This window comes from Macaca fascicularis, chromosome 5 (assembly GCF_037993035.2).
Source record: "Macaca fascicularis isolate 582-1 chromosome 5, T2T-MFA8v1.1".
Classification (NCBI taxonomy): Eukaryota; Metazoa; Chordata; class Mammalia; order Primates; family Cercopithecidae; genus Macaca; species Macaca fascicularis.
In genome coordinates, this window is record NC_088379.1 from 177,088,803 (window position 1) to 177,107,762 (window position 18,960).

The 18,960-nt window shown below is 35.4% G+C and overlaps 1 protein-coding gene across 2 annotated transcripts in view; it reads left to right on the plus strand.

Annotated features, from left to right (window-relative positions):
• GALNTL6 (polypeptide N-acetylgalactosaminyltransferase like 6) overlaps nt 1-18,960 on the plus strand; it is a 1,202,623-nt gene that overhangs the window by 499,710 nt on the left and 683,953 nt on the right. For both annotated transcript variants that reach the window (XM_015451034.4, XM_015451035.4), the window contains one exon: nt 13,955-14,121. In XM_015451034.4, coding sequence (XP_015306520.2) covers nt 13,955-14,121 — 167 coding nt within the window. The remainder of the gene's footprint in view (nt 1-13,954; nt 14,122-18,960) is intronic.

Sequence of the window (18,960 nt, forward strand, 5' to 3'; positions counted from 1 at the left end):
AATAGTGTTGGCATTTTGATAAGGATTGTGTTGAACTTGTAAATTTCTTTGGAAAATATGGTCATTTTAATGACATCAATTCTTCAGCTCCATGAGTATAGTATATTTTTCCATTTGTTTTATCTTCAGTTTATTTCATCAGTGTTTTGTAATTTTGCTTGTAGTGATTTTTCACATCTTTGGTAAAATTTATTCTTAGCATCTTTTTTTGTATCTATTGTAAACAGGATTGCGTTCTCAATTTCTTCTTTGGTGTACAGAAATGCTACTGATTTTTTGACATTAATTTTTTGTTCTGAAACTTTACTGAAGTTGTTTATTAGTTTTAGGAGCTGTTTGGCAAAGTCTATAGGGTTTTCGAGACGTGTAATCATGTCATCAGAGAAAAAGAAAATTTGATTTTATCTTTTTGTATTTGGTTGCATTTATTTCCTTCTCTTGCCTAATTGCTCAGGCTAGGACTTCCAGTACATGTTGAATGGGAATGGTGAGAATGCCATCCTTGTCTTTTTCCTGTTCTTAAGGGGAATGCTAGTTTTTGCCCATTCAGGAGAATGTTTGACTGTGGTTTTGTGGCTCTTATTATTTTGAGGTAAGTTTTTTCAATGCCTAGTTTGTTGAAGGTTTTTATAGTGAAGAGATATTGAATTTTATCAAAATCTTTTTCTGTGCTATTGAGATAATCATATGACCTTTTTTTTTTTTTTGAGATGGAGTCTCACTCACTCTGTCCCCCAGGCTGGAGTGCAGTGGCGCGATCTAGGCTCACTGCAAGCTCCGCCTCCCGAGTTCACTCCATACAGGTGCCCGGCAGCTAATTTTTTGTATGTTTAGTAGAGACAGGGTTTCATGTGTTAGCAAGGATGGTCTCGATCTCCTGACCTCGTGATCCGCCCGCCAATCATATGACTTTTGCGTGTAATTCTGTTTACGTTCTGAATCAAGTTGATTGATTTGCATATGTTGTACCCATGTTGCATCCCAGGAATAAAGCCTACTTATCATGGTGAATTAACTTTTTGATGTGCTGCTGAATTCAGTTCACTAGTATTTTGAGAATCTTTGCATCTATGTTCATCAGGAATATTGGCCTGTAGTTGTCTTTATTCGTTGTGTCTCTGCCAGATTTAGGTATCAGAGTGATGCTAGCTTTGTAGGATGAGTTAGGGAGGGGTCACTCCTCCTCAATTTTTTGGAACAGTTTTAGTAGAATTGGTACCAGCTCTTCTTTGCATATCTGGTAGAATTTGGCTGTGAATCCTTCTGGTCCAGGGCTGTTTCGGTTGGCAGATTTTTTATTACTGTATTCAATTTTGGAACTTGATATTGGTCCTTTCAGGATTTCAATTTCTTCCTGATTCAATCTTGGTTGCTTTATGTTTCCATGGATTTATCCATTTCCTCTAGATTTTCCAATTTGTGTGTATAGATGTGGTTGTATTAGTCTCTGAAGATCTTTTGTATTTCTGTTAGATGGGTTGTAGGGTCATCTTTGTTGTTTTTTATTGTGCTTTTGGAACCTCTCTTTTTGCTTTGTTAATATAGCTAATGGTCCATTGATCTTGTTTGTCCTTTCAAGTAATCAACTTTTGGTTTTGTGATCCTTTGTATAAATTTCTGAGTCTCAATTTTATTCAGTTCCACTATGATTTTATTTATTTATTTTCTTCTACTTGGCGTCAGGGTTATTTTGTTTTTGTTTTGTTTTCTAGTTCTTCTATGTGTGATGTTAGATTGTTAATTTGAGACTGTTCTAACTTCTTGACATAAGACTTTAGTGCTATGAACTTTCCTCTTAACACTGCTTTTGCTGCATTTCAGGATATTGATATGTGTGTCTCTCTTTTTTATTTCAAATAATTTTTTATTTATATCTTAATTAATTTGTTTACTCAAAAGAAGCAAGTTGTTTAATTTTTATGTAGTTAGGTGTTTTTGAGAGCTCTTCTTGGTATAGATTTCTTTTTTTTTCTTTTTTTAGACAGAGTCTCACTCTGTTGCCTAGGCTGGGGTGCAGTAGCTCAATCTGGGCTCACCACAAACTCCGCCTCCCAGGTTCATTGTGATTCTCCTGTCTCAGCCTCCTGAGGAGCTCGGATTACAGGCACACACCACCATGCCCAGCTAATTTTTTTGGATTTTTAGTAGAGACGGGGTTTCACCATGTTGGTCAGGCTGGTGTCAAACTCCTGACCTCATGATCTGCCCACCTCAGCCTCCCAAAGTGCTGGGATTACAGATAAGAGCCACCATGCCGGCCTAGATTTCTATTTTTATTCCTGTGGTCCAAAGGTATAGTGGGTATGACTTTGATTTTTTTGAATTTACTGAGAATTCCTTCATGGCAATGCATGTGGCCAGTCTTGGAATATATTCTGCATGCAAATGAGAAAAACGTGTATTCTGTGGTTGATTGGTGGAGTACTCTGGAGATGTCTATCAGTTACAATAGATCAAGTGTTAATTTAAGTTCAGAATTTCTTTGTTAGTTTTCTGCCTTATAGATGTCTTTAATGCTGTCAGTGAGAGCAGCACCCCCCCACCACCACCCATTATTGTGTGGCTATGTCTTTTTGTAGACATGTGTTTTATAAATTTTTATGCTCCAACATTGGTATGCATATATTTAGAATAGTTAAGTATTCTTGTTGAATTGAACTCTATCATTATGCAATGCCCTATCATCATTATATAATGTCCTTCTTTTTCCCTTTTTTGCTGTCATTGATTTAAAGTCTGTTTTATCTGATACAGGAATAATGACCCCTGCTCTTTTTTGTTTTCTGTTTGTATAATAGATCTTTCTCCAACCTTTCACTTTAAGCCTATGGGTATCCTTACATTTAAAATGGTTCTCTTGCAGACAGCAGATGGATTGGTCTTTTATTACTATTATTTTTTAATCCAACTTGCACCCTGTACCTTTTAAGTAGGACCATGTACCTTCAAGGTTAGACCATGTACATTCAAGGTTAATAATGATATGTGAGGTTTTAATTCTATTGTGGTTAACTGGTTGCTTTGTAGTTTCTACTGTGTAGTTGCTTCATAGATTCTATGGGCTATGTACTTAAGTGTGTGTTTGTGGTAGCAGGTATAATTATTTTGTTTCTGTGTTAAGAACTCCTATATGGATCTTTTATAAGGTTGGTCTATTGGCAATAAGTTCCCTTTGTGATGATATGTCTGGAAAATATTTCTCTTTTGCTTAGAAAGCTTAGTTTAGCAGTACATTACTTTTTTTCTTTCTTTCTTTCTTTCTTTCTTTTTTTTTTTTTTCAAGAATGCTGACAGGAGGCCTCAATCTCTTCTGACTTACAAGGTTTCTACTGGGAAATTGCTGTTAACCTGATTTTTGTTGTTGCTGTTGAGAATCTGACCTTTTACTCTACCTGTCTTTAAGATTTGTTGTTGTTGTTGTTGTTGTTGTTGTCCTTGGACAGACTGGTGATTATATGCCTTGGTGATGTTTGTTTTGTATAGCATCGTATAGGTGATCTCTGGATTCTTGCATCTGGACACCTATTTCTCTAGCAAAATCAGAGAATTATTTTTGCATTATTATCTCAAATATACTTTCTGAGTTGTTTACTTTTTCTTCTTCTCTCTCAGGAATGCTAAGAATTCATAGGTTTGATTGCTTTACATAATCCCATGTTTCTCGAAGACTTAATTCATTTTCTAATTAAAAAAAAAAACTTTTGCTTGACTAGGTTAGCTTGAAAACCTGATCTTTGAGCTCTGAAATTCTTTTTCTGTTTGATTTAGGCTACTGATGAAAGTCTTCAACTGTATTTTGAAATACATTAAGTGAATTTTTTAGTTCTAGAAACTCTGGTTATTTTTTTAAGATGTTAATCTCTTCCTTCATTTATTGGCTTTCTTTGGAAGTTTATTTGTGTTGATTTTCAACCTTGTCTTGAATATCATTCATCGTCCTTGCTATCCAATTCTTTACCTGCCATGTTGGGGTTTCTATTTTGGATAGGGATTATTGCTGGAGAGCGAGCGTGATCCTTCCGTGCTGTCACAATGTTCAATTTTTTTTTTGTTTTTTCTGGTGCTAAAAATTCTTATGCTGGGTCCTTTTCATCTGGAGATCCTGGCACTTCTAACTTTTGTAATTATTTTTGTGTGAATAGGATTTTTTTTTCTCTCTTTCCCTATAATGTTGTTTTATGTTCTTTCCCTCTACCCCGTTCCTAGGGGGTATGACTGTAGAGAATGTTGGATAGGGTCTTTTGGCAGAAGTTGTGTGGTTTTATATTGGGCTGTGCAGTTCCAGCTACAGGCCAGTAGATATCACTTCTGGGTAAAAGCCAGCTGTGGTCAATGTGGCTGGGTATATATATTTGATCCTTGTTTACTGCGAGATATGCCTGAGGCAACGGACTGATTCCTGGCATACACAGTGGCCTGAACTCCCTGCTCAGCTACAGGGGGTGAGCCAAGATGGACAGAGTCAGGCCAGGTAGGTCTGCTTAAAGGTTCCCTGAAGGGAGAATCCAGGGGGCAGCCACCAAGCACCAAGAAATGTGCATAGGCCTGGAGCTGGGAAACCTCTTGAGCGGTAACTTCTCTGCACGGGGAGGGAGGGCAGCCTAAAGTCTTAATCCAGGAGGGTGGATGTTCTATAAGCTTAGAGATCTGTCCAGTCATGGAGGGGAGAGGGCCTCACTTCACATGGTCTCTCCACAGAAGTGGTTGACACTCAGGCTGTTGATATGGATGAGTGAGCTCTCTGAATGCCTGGAGATCTGCCTGGGCATAAAACAGAAAGTGCTTTGCGCACTATGGTCTCTGCATAAGAAGGGTGGGACAGCTCCGGCTGTTAATCCAGGTGAGCATATGCTCTGAATGTCTGGAGATATTTCTGAGCATGGAGTAGAGAAGACCTCTCTGTATCTTGATCTCAGGGGAGCAGACTGGGACATCCAGCAATCACACACACACACACGCGCGCACACACACACACACACACACACACACACACACACACACACACAGAGGCAGAGTTGCCAGGTCACCAAGTGGGCCCTGGCTGCAAGTCTCCTCACCCAGGAGAAATCATGGTTGCAGTAGTTCTTCTCTTGCCCTAGACCTGTGGCAAGGGGAGGGCACAATTCCAGTGCCTACTCCTGGGGCATTTTCCACATTTGCTGCTCAATTCTGGCTCTGGAGGCTCCTACCAAACTCCAGAGCAAGCACTTCAATCCCTGGCCTGAGACTAAAATACCTGTGTGGCTACACTTGGGTTGCCAAAGAGTGACTGACTCTGTATGCTCCTGGATTAAAAACGGCATCCTGCTCTCAACCCCAGGTCAGCGAAAATGCTGCCACTTTTCCCAATGTCTTCCCCTCTCAGCTTCTCCAAGTCTCTCCCCAAGTTAGCTCCAAAGCTGGGAGAAACAAAGTGGTCTCCCTTGACCTGGACAAATACCCAGTGGAAAGGTGAGTTACAAAGGAAAACTCTCTGCCCCTCTCATGTATCAACACTTGACTCACTTTTGACAGCCAGATGCTGTCACAGGGGCTGTTTGTACATAGTCTTCTCTTTAGGATCTGGGGTGTCCTTCACAATTCCAGTAGATTCCCATTTTTCTTCTTGAATTAAAGCTCACGGTGTTGATCTTTATGTACTGTTTTGCTGTTTTTTCTGTGGCTGAGGCCATCTTGAAACAACAACAGCAAAACTTTCTTTCTTATATTGAATTATTCTAGCTAAAATTGATAATTCTGTGTTGAATAGGAGTCTCAAAATTGAGTATCTCTGTCTTGTTCCTGATCTTAGAGGAAAAGCTTTCAATTTTTCATAATTGCATGTAATATTAGCTGTGGGCTTCTTATATATGGCATGTATTAAGTTGAATTAATTTTCTTTTATTTCTAGTTTGTTGAGAGTCTTTACCTTTAAAATGTATCTATTTTGTCGATACTTTCTCTGCATCTATTGAGATGATCATGGGTTTTATTTTTTTATTTTGTTAATATGGTGTATCACATTAATTAATTTTCATACCTTGAAACATCCTTGCATCCCAGGGATAAGTCCAGCTTGATTATGGTGTATGATCATTTTAAAGCTCTGTTGAAGTTAGTTTGCTGGTATTTTATTCAGGATTCTTGCATCTATATTCATCAGAGATATTGGCCTAGAGTTTTCCTTTCTTGTGGTGTCTTTGCCCATCTTTGACATCAGGGTAGCGCTGGCCTCATAAAATGAGTTTTGAAGTGTAGGGCTGTAAATTTTTATTTGGTATCAGACATTGTGATTTTACCTTCAAAGGTGAAAATATTTTTTATTACTATAAATATTATTGAGCTTTGTTACATAATGAATTTAAGTTACATGAAAACAGTTTGATACTATAAGATCTTGCTTTTAAGCTAAGTTGGATCAGAGCTGTATTTAGGCTAGGGATAATTTGCCACCCTGCTGAGATAAAACCCATCTAACTCTTTCCATATTCCACCAAATTTTCCAAAAGCATTATTTTATACCCTATGCAAATGATAGGTATTATTTCCTCTAATCCATTCTTGGATTTTATTCCCCAGATCAGGGCTGTTCCTTTGTATGCTTGCACTGATCAGTGCTTAGCTGAAGATGTGAGGAGGACTCTACAGATCCCCTAAGTTGTGTGTGCAGCTCATTCCTTTAGAGTGCTCTATCTTGCAAACTCTAGCCATTTTGGTCCCCAGGACTCTTGGCTCCATTTTCTTATCTTAGGGAGATCATTTGGATCTGTGTGTGTTTCTCTTAAATTCACCATGCCCTGGAATCTCAGGCTAGAGTATAAGCAGGGGAAATTGTATCCTGTTTCTGAAAGCCACTATTGTTTGTTGCTTGATATTCAATGCCTTGAAAATAATTGTTTCATATTTTAAAATCTAGTTGTTTAGTTGGTAAGATGGTTTGGCTCTGTGTCCTTACCCAAATCTCATCTTGTAGCTCCCATCATTCCCACATGTTGTGGGAGGGACCTGGTGGGAGATGATCAAATCATGGGGGTGGGTCTTTTTTGTGCTGTTCTCGTGATAGTAAATGGGTCTCACGAAATCTAATGGTTTTAAAAACAAGAGTTTCTCTGCACAAGCTCTCTTTTTGCTTGCTGCCATCCACGTAAGTATATTGACTTGCTCCTCCTTCCCTCCCTCCATGATTGTGAGGTTTCCCCAGCCATATGGAACTGTAAGTCCAATTAAACCTCTTTCTTTTGTAAATTGCCTAGTCTTGGGTATATCTTTATCAGCAGCATGAAAACAGACTAATACCGTTGAATCAAGTAGAAAGGTAAATATGGTCCTTGTTAGTACATTTGACTAAAAGAGGAAATCTCAAACATAATTTTACCTGAAAATAATATTAGACAGAAATAGCAAAAATCCGTATTATTATTTAAATACACAAAACCAATATAGGAATATTGTGCATAGTGGGCACTATTTCTACTTATTTTAGCCACCTGATAACATAATATTAGTGACTGTTAGAACCTCTATTCAAATGACAGTTCATCATAAATTTTTTGTGATGGGTATTTTGTCATACATTTTATTGAATTGTTTATCTACAAAAATATTTATGGAGGATACAGCAGATATCTCACAAAAACGTTTGAGCTAATCAAGTAATTGCCTACCCCTTCTTAAAATATTATAATATTTATATAATTTAATTAACTCTATTAGTATAAAGATGCCTTAAAGGGCCAATGATAGAATGACATTTCCAAAAGATTATGTAATCAAAAGTGAAGAATGCTGGATTCTTATTCATTGCTTGTGTTACCTCCTGTGTAGGTGATAATTACTGAATTTTCAGAAAAACTATAAACTTCCTAGTTCAGGAACAGTGCCTCATCGTTGTATCACTTTTTCACCTGGTACAATGCCTTTCCAATTAAATTGTAAAATAATTAATGTTTAACTCTCTAAAACTCTGTCTCAATTCTCAATTAAATGGGGGGCTTAAATGGATGACTTCTTAAATGTGGTTGCAGCTCTAATATCCTCTTGTCATGCTTCTATAGATATGGGGCTGTAAATATTCTGTTTTTCATCGGTGAAGAAATTCAATCTCTTTCATTTTTCCATTAAATTTTGTCCAAGAAGTAAAATGTTCTTTTCTTGTTTTGTTCTAAAGAAGGTGGAAGACTGAAATGGTTGATTTCACTAGTGTCATTTGCCAAATACTTGTGACTATATTCTTTCTGTACAATACGAGACTGCACATTCTGAGCCCCTGGACTGTATGACTAGTTCTGACCAATGAACTGTAAGCAGATAACAATATGCCATTTTAGGGATACATCATCTAATTACTAGCTTAATACCCATCAGTGTTCTCATTTATATATACCACAATTATTGACAGTGGTCAAGATGTTGGCTATTTCTGCTAACCACAGTGAGCAGAGACCCTCCTTCCAACTAGTGTTGAACAGATAAAGGAAGCAAGAAAGAGAATAGTTATTATTTTAAGCCATTGAAATTTGGGAGTGGTTATTACCACCACATAACCTCCTGACTATTGTTATTATATAGGTAAATAAAAACCAAAACAAAACAAAAAATAAAGCCATACTTTGAATAAGCTAACAGAATGATCTAAAGATTGAAATATTTAAACATTCAAACATTTTACTCAAAAGCTGCAATCTCAGAGCTAGAATTTTTTAAATGTGAGTTTTAACACTCTTTCCAAAACAAAACACACAACAGTAGGCAGTGAGAAGTAATGTTTAAGTGATGGTGAAGAATACATGAAGGTTTTAAGATCTCCAAATGAAAATTCACCTAAATGCCCATAATATAAACATTGACATTGTTGCATACATACTAAAGTATCTCTTTTACACAAAAGTAAGTCACTGATAAGTCTGGTATTTATTCCAAGTATTTGTAATTAAAATTTAATTTTTGGCCTTTTTTATTGTTGGAAAAAACACTTATTTTAATAAAATCAATGAAATAATAAAGATAAATTAATGTAACCATGAAAGGAATAAATGTTAAGTATGCATTAAACAATACTATTGACCTATATTTTTAAAATCTTTCAGTTTAGCAAATGCCAATATAAAAAATCAGAAAATATTTATTCTGTTTTGGAAAAACAGAAGACTATGAGAAAATTTGCCATTGAGGTTTCATTACTTTGAAAGGTCTAGCAGAATGTTTACAAAATAATTTAGGGTTGTTTTTCAGATTTTTAAATGCCTTCACAACTTGTCATTTCTCTCAAGTAAATTTTTAAATAACTCAAACTATATCTTTTGTCTTCCTGGTGCTTTTAAAATTTGAAGGATTAGTTTTTATCCATCTATATAAACTGCAACTCAACAAACAGATGTCCTTACCTCTGAGCTATTCCTAAACTGCAAGGTAATTTTATGCAAATGCTTATCTGAAGATAATACAGCAATATGAAATGCAATAATTACACCCATATTCCTAGAAACCTATTTCAACACATGTTTTCATTTGTCCCTATTTTCTTCTTCTATTTGTGAATTTATACACATTTGTAACCATAAAAAGCATATAAATTGTGTTTGACTTTATTTTACTTATTTATTAAACTGAGTTCCATATTGGTACATCATCTTCATATTTGCAAACTTTTATTCTCAACCTGACTTGACATGAAACCTAAAATATGCAGGCGCAGAGCCTTAATAAAGCCCTGGATGTGCTTCACTATTTCTAGTAATACTATGGGGTAGTCATCTGGATCACAACTTCTTGAATCCAATGCCTGAGGTTGGCAGTGATTCAGTTTTTCTTTGGAGCAGCTTAAGTGCTAGAATGACCAAATATAATTCAATCAGATTAAGTGCTTTTACAAAGGAGCTGGCTTTCCTTTGAGTGAAAATCAGATCTGCACCCTCATTATTTTTTGCTAGAATTATTACAAGGGCTAATCTTTCTGCTTCTAGTCTCTGCCATTTGCAACACATTGTCTGCCCTGCTGCCAAAGGAATATGTAAACACGATCCAGTCTTCCTTGCGATTAACAATATTTGAAGTACTTCATGTTGACTGCAGGCTAACATCCAAATTCCCTAGAATCGTTTTCAAGATTTTTCATGATCTGTTCTCAACATACAGACTCATTGATAAAGATTTCCTTAATTCTATCAGACAAAGTTAGTCACACTTCCTTCAGGCTCTCAATGTCTATGTGCCATCTATGATGTCACTTGTCTTCTTTCAGTCTAATCATTTTATATATCTGCTCACTGGTCTGTGAACCCTTAAGGGAAGAGACTGAAATGTATTCATCTTTGTATCCTAAATGTCTCTCACTGTCTCTTCTGCAGTTCCTGTCTTTACTAGTTCCACATCTTCTTCCACAGAGGATTTGACAATGAAATAATATAATTTAAACAACAATGACCGTAATAATGTCAGTATTTATTAAACTCTTGCTATTATTAGCTATGATGCTATATGAAGTACATTACATAGATGACCCAATTTAATTCTCATTAGCACATTATGCAGAGGTATTTTTTTTTTCTTGCTCCCACATTATCCTGTGTGGGAAAGTTAATCTTACAGAGGGTAAATAACTTGCCCATTGTCACACAGACAGTAAGTGGCAAAGCTATCATTTGAACCTTGATAGTCTGATCATAAAGTGTGATGTGACTTTTCAATATTTGATACATAATCATCAGGCATGAAATAGTAAGGAGTTTATAATGTAGTCTAATTGAAAAATAAGTTACAGATGTCAATATAAAAAGGCAACGTTACTACTAATAATCAACTAATGAGGATGAGACCATTTTTATGTATCCACTGTAAAGTCTTCATAGTTGTGTTTCATAGGCCTAGAGACGTCTCTGAGCAGAGCACCAGTAATAATTCAAAAGCTGAAAGAAGTGATGAAATGCATGTGTGATCACTGTTTTTTAAAAACTTATTTAAAATTATCTCCAAGTATAACAAACTGCAACCTTCCCAACTCAACAAAAATAAGAGTGTTGCCTATTTGACCAGCACATTGATTAATGTGAATCTTGACCAGGACATTGACTCAAGAGACTGTTCCCACCAAGTGAGGTATAACTTATTTGCCTATGTCTAAGTTTGGGTTCCTCTGGAAGCAGACCCTGAAACAAAAATTTGACTATAATACTGTTTAGGAAGTAATCACAGAATGTAGAGTGGTGCGGTGCGGGCAATGTGAAAAAGGAAGACAGAAAAGGGAAAGTAACCAGTAAAAGATGCCTTGTCAAACTGCTGATCACTATAGGCAACTGTGGTATAATCTTGCTGGGAAACTATGGGAGAAAATATAGAACACACCTCAGGGTTATCCCACCATGTGACTATTTATTCTCTAACTTCCATTATTCGTTGGTGGATACTTGCTCTAGGGGAATTAATTTCTCCCAGAACTTCTGATCTGCCCTTTGTGCAGAGATGAGACAAAGTACTCACTTTGCTATCTGCACAGATGTATAATAGGACCCTCTTGGCTTATACTGGAATGGTGAGTGCTAAGGAGGCATTGATGCACCAGCATCATCTACTAGAGCTTATCTCTCATGAGCCTCTTCCCCTAGCAAAATAGATTTTTACCTTGAGCTATGCACCCACATATATATAGATAGATAGACATCTAAATTGACAGATAGGTGTGTATATGATATATGAAAGCTGCGTTGCAACTGGATGTCATTTTGACATCTCAACAATACATGGCCAAAATTGAATTCATTATCGTTGCTCTCAATCTTTGAAACCTTCAGTGTGTCCCTCACACAGGCTCCTCTGTCATTCTGTATTTTATCGGATCAGTTGTCCATGTCCAAAATGTAAGACTCCTCTTTAATCACATCTCCTAGTTACCAAGTTGTGTGAATTCTCTTCCTATGTACACTTTGAACCTGTCCTCTGCAGGCCACCTTCAGTTCTCACTGGAATTTCTACATTTTCCAAATTGGCTTATGGGCCTCTCTCAAATAATCTTATAGCACTCTATTAAACTTCTACACTATCCATTTCATTTTAAAATTGTAACTATTTATCTTTCTGTATCTCTCATTATAATATAAATGTCTTGAGGTTAAGAACTAGATTTCGTTCATTGTTTTACCTCAACTTTGGAGCCTGACCTATATCAAATCTTCAGTAAATTATTGTGACATGAATGAATGAATGAATGAATGAATGAATGAATGAATGAATAGAATGGATCTTTTTATATTTTGTGTGTGAGAGTAATTTGATAGTAATTTGAGCTTAGGCAGATATAAATTATCGAAAACATTTTGAAAGAGAAAGCCTTTGTCACACATGATTGGTCTTGCATTCTTTCTTGTCTACCCTTTCTCTGATTGGATTGTATATGACTCTGAAAAGTCATGAGCCTATTGATTTTTTTCTTTTTTCCTTTTTTTTTTTTTTTTGAGACAATCTCACTCTGTCACCCAGGCTGGACTGTGCAGTGGTACGATCTCATCTCACTGCAACCTTTGCCTACTGGGTTCAAGCAATTATTTTGCCTCAGCCAGCCGAGTAGCTGGGATGACAGGTGTGTGCCACCATACCTGGCTAATATTTACTTTTGGTAGAGATGGGGTTTTGCTATGTTGCCCAGGCTAGTCTTGAGCTCCAGGACTCAAGTGATCCTCCTGCCTTGGCCTCCCAAAGTGCTGGGATTACATCCATGAGCCACTGTGCCTGGCCCCTGTTGATGGTTTATACGATATTACTCTGAATGCAAGTCCTCTTTAATTAATAGGCAAGTGATATGTACAATAGCTTGCCCTGATGTTTAAAAAACAAATGGCTTCATTGGGAATATCACCCTCATTCTAAGGACATTGTGAGGTGTGATGGTTCTCACAAGTAGGTGCAACATTATGAATATTGATATATCAAAGCACAATTAGTTGGGCTCTTTGACCTTGTTCAGAAGAATCAATGGCTCCACATAGTTATGACCAGGTATGCTGAACTTCAGAAACACTATTTTCCAGATCTGTGCATTATAAGCAAAAACATCTATCTTACTGCACTCCCATGGAAATTACTGACAGATCTTTTTCATATTTATATATATTTTTTGACATTTAAGTTATCCTAAAATGAATTTCATGTTTTTACAGCATTTTTGTGCCCATATCATGTTATAATTTTGATGGGTTTTCAAACACTTTTCATTGTCTGAAAATGTCAAAATTTACTTGTTTAATGAATATTGTTAAAAATAATAAATTATTAGGTTAAATAATGAATAAAGGAATACAATTTTTAAAATACTTCTTTTTCATCTTCTCAGATGGTTCCAACAATGAAAAAAAAAAATGAATCTGAGATTTCTTTTTAGAGTTTTCACTAGGAATGTGATAACATCTTGATTTGGATCTTAATTTAATCTTATTATGTGGTTGTGCTCAGTTAACAGTTATTTTACATTAGATTTTAATTTATTCTGTTTAGAGACTATGGTGTTTTTCCCTTCAGGCTTTAAATACTGTCCAGCCATTGAAACACTCCATGACTAAAACTGACTAATTAAACATAAATATTACAGAAGTTAAATTTTTAGATCTCTTCAGGAAATCCATCTAAATCTTAATTATGTGCTCCATGGAAACAGTTTTAAAGCATATTATTCATCCTTATTTCTATTATATAACAACAGGAAAAATGTACATCAACAAGAGCACAACATTTCAACAAACTGACGAATTTGAAACCCTGATACCAAAGAGGATAAAACAGTTGTTTCATTAAGAGTGAGTGTGAAAGGAGATCATTAATACATTCCATGACGGAGCAGAATAACAATCATGCTGTACAAACTCTGGTTGGAAAGTATTAGACCAAGTCGTGTTTCCACAGTTGTCTGATAACATAATGAATAAACAACAGAATAAGATATACAAGGGTTTTGCATTTGATACACCATTTTTTTTTCCCTCATCTCCAGCTGTAAGCACAAGATGTATCTGGAAAGGCTGCCAAACACCAGCATCATTATCCCATTTCATAATGAAGGCTGGACTTCACTCCTGCGGACCATACACAGTATAATTAACCGAACCCCAGAGAGTCTGATAGCAGAAATCATTCTAGTAGATGACTTCAGTGAGAGAGGTAAGATACAGTTGATAACATTTTATCTGATTCTGCTACCATTCACATAATCATTAAGGACTTTTTAAAAAAGTTAATGGGAGCTTCTTTCTGATTCCATCTGAAAGGCGATTATGAAGTTTTATCTATGTTGTGATTTCGTAAAATATTGACCAAATGCAAAAGAAACTTAATGAGAAGCTATCGGTTTCATTTGGTAATCTATAAGAAATTTGCATTACAATCTCTGTTGCAAATTAGACAGGTGTTGGCAAAATGCCTCAAATTCTACTTTCAGCTTCAGGACCAACACTGCAAAATATATTATTGTAAGTACATGTGAATGGTAAAATATTTGAGTTAGAACTGTAAAATCTGTTCCTGTTTCTGAAAAGTATCTACTCTATAATTTACCAGTATGACACATACTCCAGGCTGTGCTTGTGTTACTTCATAAATATTAGAAATTATAAGGGACACAGGTACATATTTTTACTTGGTAATTCTAGCTATTTTATCTATCTGAACAATAACAGAAACAATCTAGTGTAATAGTATATTACAAAATTTAACGTAAGTTTTAATACTTTTATAATTTTATATTTACCTTATAAAAATTTTATAATTTTGTAATTTACTTTCTATTGTATAAATATACTATAAAGTACATTTTATAATTTACCTTATATTTTCTTGCATGAAGGAGCTACACTTAACTGTATATCTGTTAGAAAGAATGACAGTAAACTATTTTGATTGAATATTATTCTTATGCCTCAAAAGAGAATACAGCTTGAGATCACATGGGTTAATTAAGTTTTGGAAGTTTTAATTCATGTTAATTTGAAGTTTTGGAAATGTTATTTGTCACAAAAACATCTTTTATTCATAGTGTTCAAAAATTCTGCAAAAGACAGCTTGATGTGCTAATTGTGAAGTTTCTTTGACAGAGGTAGTCAGTTAAAATACTGGTCTTTATACACTCCTTTTAAATACTGATCCAGAGGTTGCCTAGTATCAGTAGATACTGGGACTTAGGTGATAGAAATGAGGTTGTTTGACACTACACTATTAATATGGTGGAGGTTGCAGTGAGCTGAGATCCCACCACTGCACTCCAGCCCGGGTGACAGAGTGAGACTCCATCTCAATCCTTAAACTATCAACCTGGTCATTTAGGTTTGATTTTAAAGAGGTTTTTGCTCATGTTACACAGGTAGGCATGCATTTAATATTACCTAATAATAGTCACTGTCTAAAACTGAAATTTTCCGAGATTTGAAAAACAATGTAAATGGTATATTCACTTTTTTATTCTCATTGAGGTTACTATTTCACAGCAGTCATTATTACCTTAGGCTAAAGATTGCTTCTTAATGTGTTAATAAAGCATTGATTTCAAAAAGTGAAAAAGGGGATAAAGATCTGAGGCTGCAGATTGCCAAGTGAATGGTCTTTGTGATTGACTGGTACTAGGAGAAATAGGCCAGTGTAACTTTTGATTATCTTGGTAAACTATTTATTACAGTAGAATTTTGACCTGGGGGGTAATAGAGTGAGAAATACTTGGTAGCAGGAAATTACATGTCTTGTTAAATATTTCTCAGAGATGTTTTTCAGTTGAAAGTCTTTGAAAAGGTTGAAAATCCTGGCACCTACATTTTCTTGGTTCCAAATCACCGTCACCTTTGGTACAGTAGCAGCTTTGGTGGACTATGTTTCTGTATGTCATGTTAGTTGGGAAGAAAGTAGACTGTCAATGTAATTAGTGAAGGGGGTAACAGAAAATGGTTAATTTAGGAACATTAATGGTGACTTTTGAATTTCCTAATGGGCATTTCTAAGGGATAATCATTACTTTAATGCTTAGGTAAAACTTTCATTGAGATATTCTACTCTTACGAGCAATCAAGTTGAAAGTATAATTTTATAATCAAATGTAAAAGTAAATTTTGAAAGAAATAGGTGATAAAATGCTTCTATAGTATTTTATAATACATCATAATTTTAAAATTATGTAAAATAGGAAAGACTCTTTTTCCAAGTTTTTGCTTTAGATTATGAAAATCTCATCTGAGAGTATTGGTTGATGTATATTAGCACTTGAATGGACTTAGAAGCATCACTCCTGCTTTCTGAATTATGAGAAATATAAAGAATTATTGTAATGAACACAGGTCAGAATCCCAACACCATTAACTGTATGACATTTGGTAAATTAACTTTCTCTGAGTGTCTGTGTTTATCAAAATGAGAAAGATAGTGATTCTTCATGGAGAGGTTATGATGGAGGGCTGCCGTGGATGTTTGAGTGAATCGCATGCTCATGAGAGAGTGATTGCTCTCAACTATTGATTTCTTCTCACCATATACTCTCCTACCGGTGTAGTATAAATAGTCTATACTTTTTGGAGAAGAGACTCTCTTAATTTAATCAAATATGATCCACAATAATCTATCTCTCTATCTATCTACCCATTTATCGATTTATTTATCTATCGCCAGAATCAACAGAAGAATTCATTTAGCGGCCATTTAAAGAGTATCATGCTAATTTATATTTGGAGAAATTAGGACTGCTTTGACATTTAAAACATCTCCAATATGGCCAATAAGCTACTACAAGCATTGAAGTAATATAAAATTCTGAGAATTTAATCAATAATGAGATGATGTTATTTATCTAAATTAAATGCATGGCCTTAGAAGAGTGTTTAGCAGAATCCTTTTCAAGATTGTTTTTACTACTACAAGAAAAGGAAGATACCCCAAGGCATCACTTGTTTACAGGGCCTCTAAGAGAGAAAAACTTTTTCTGCTCCTTTTTATCTGATACATCTGTAGCTGTGCTGTTAAAAGCTATAACTAACTTATACGTTTCTTAGAAAATTCCCCAAAACTATAACCCTATAATGTGTAGAGTTCTTTTCACCCACTCTTTAAAAGTCAGATTAAGTAGGATGGATGAATTTCAAAATACGGGAAATTATAGGAATTCTGTTGGATTCCTTAAGGAAGTTAATTTTTTTTTGTTTTACACTTTAAATTTATTTTTAGAAATACATCTCAATTTCATTTCTGTTCAGTATTTGCCACCTTTGCACTATTAATTTTTTCAGATACTCTACAAGATCCTTGGCCAAAAGCACTAAACTTTAACAAGACTTAATCAAATATTACTGCCTTATATTTTATATCTTCCAGATCAATAGAATAGCTATACATGACAAAAAATATAGGAAAGCCAATATTTTAGACATGTCATTAGCATGAGTCACTTGCTAATTACTTGGAATTCATATTTACAACAAGTATAAGTATATAGTAATTGTTAAATTCTATAATAGTGGTGTTCATATCAATAAAGTAAAATACCAAATTATTAGATAATTACAGAATAATTCTAAACTATTACCAAGTGATTTAGAAAAATCTGCTTAAATAAGATTGACCTAGTTCTCAAAATGCTTTTAAAAAAAGTGAATATTCTATCTCGCAGTTCTCAGTTTAGACATTTTTCTTAAAGCAAGCTTGGTAACAGAATGTCATTTTAGCCTCAGAACATAAGTCCACCATCTATAAAAACATGAAGGTGAAGGCCTGTAGGTAAGTTTTCAACAACCACCGCTGTGTTTTGCTATCTGAAGCTTACCAAAGTTAGTGAGTGTGGCTATTTTTTTTTTTTTCCAGTAAGCTCTGAGAAATACATTTAACAACTTAACTTGAGGCCTATAACAAGGCTTCATGGTGACTTTAAAGCAGGACTAATCCTGGGCTTATCTCCAAATTTCAGGCAACCTTAACAGCATCCACATGGAAAATGTTGAAATGTGTGAAATAAGCTAGGGCTTAACCTCAGAGATAGGGTATATTGGACCTGACAATTCTCTGAACTTTGCATGCTTAGATGAATGCAAGTCTAAATTGAGGACAGTCACAGGAGAGTTGCTGACACACTTACCTTAATGCAAGCATGGAGGCACTACTGTATACCCGAGTACACACACACAAACACAGGCACACATGCACACACTCACTCATTTCTGCTCCTGCTTGTTTCAAACCTCCTGGACAGAAGGGGTAAGTAGTTGAATATTTGAGTTTCAGAAAGATCTGTTATTCTCCATGTACTCATTAGAGAGAAAAACAGACTTGTAACTATCCGCCCAATGCCAGCAACTTTCAAGAAATCCAGCTTGCTTTTCCTTAGACAGTCCAGATTCTTACTATCCAAAGTGTGGTGCATGGACCAGCAGCAGCAGCATGAAGCTTGCTAGAAATGCAGACTCTCAGGCCTCACCAGATGAATCAGAATCTGCATTTCAACAATATCTATATGTACTTTCTATAGGAATTAAAGTTTCAAAATCACTGTCATGCATTTTAAAATTGGGGTTGAATGGTCAGACACAGTGGCTCACACCTGTAATCCCAGCACTTTGGGAGGCTGAGACAGGATGATCACTTGAACCTGGGAGGTAGAGGTTGCAGTGAGCCGAGATCATGCCACTGCACTCCAGTCTGGGTGTCAGAGCAAAACTCTGTCTCAAAAAGATAAATTAAAATTAAGTAAAATTGGAGTTGAAGCTTCCGTGAATAATATGGGTGCAATAAGTAACTTCAAAAATCTCGTTTCTTACATGTTATTACAAAATAAATTTTGCTGTTTGTTTATACTGTTTAGTGTGCAATTAATATTGGATTTATAAGTTAATAAAGGACATCCACAGTATTTTATGTAACATTAATTGTTATATTTCCTTGCTAGATATTGCCAATGTCCAAAATTTGTAGACATTTGCCTTGTTTTCTTGTGAACTCATTTTATAGCATTTGATGTTTAATTCCAATTTACTGTCA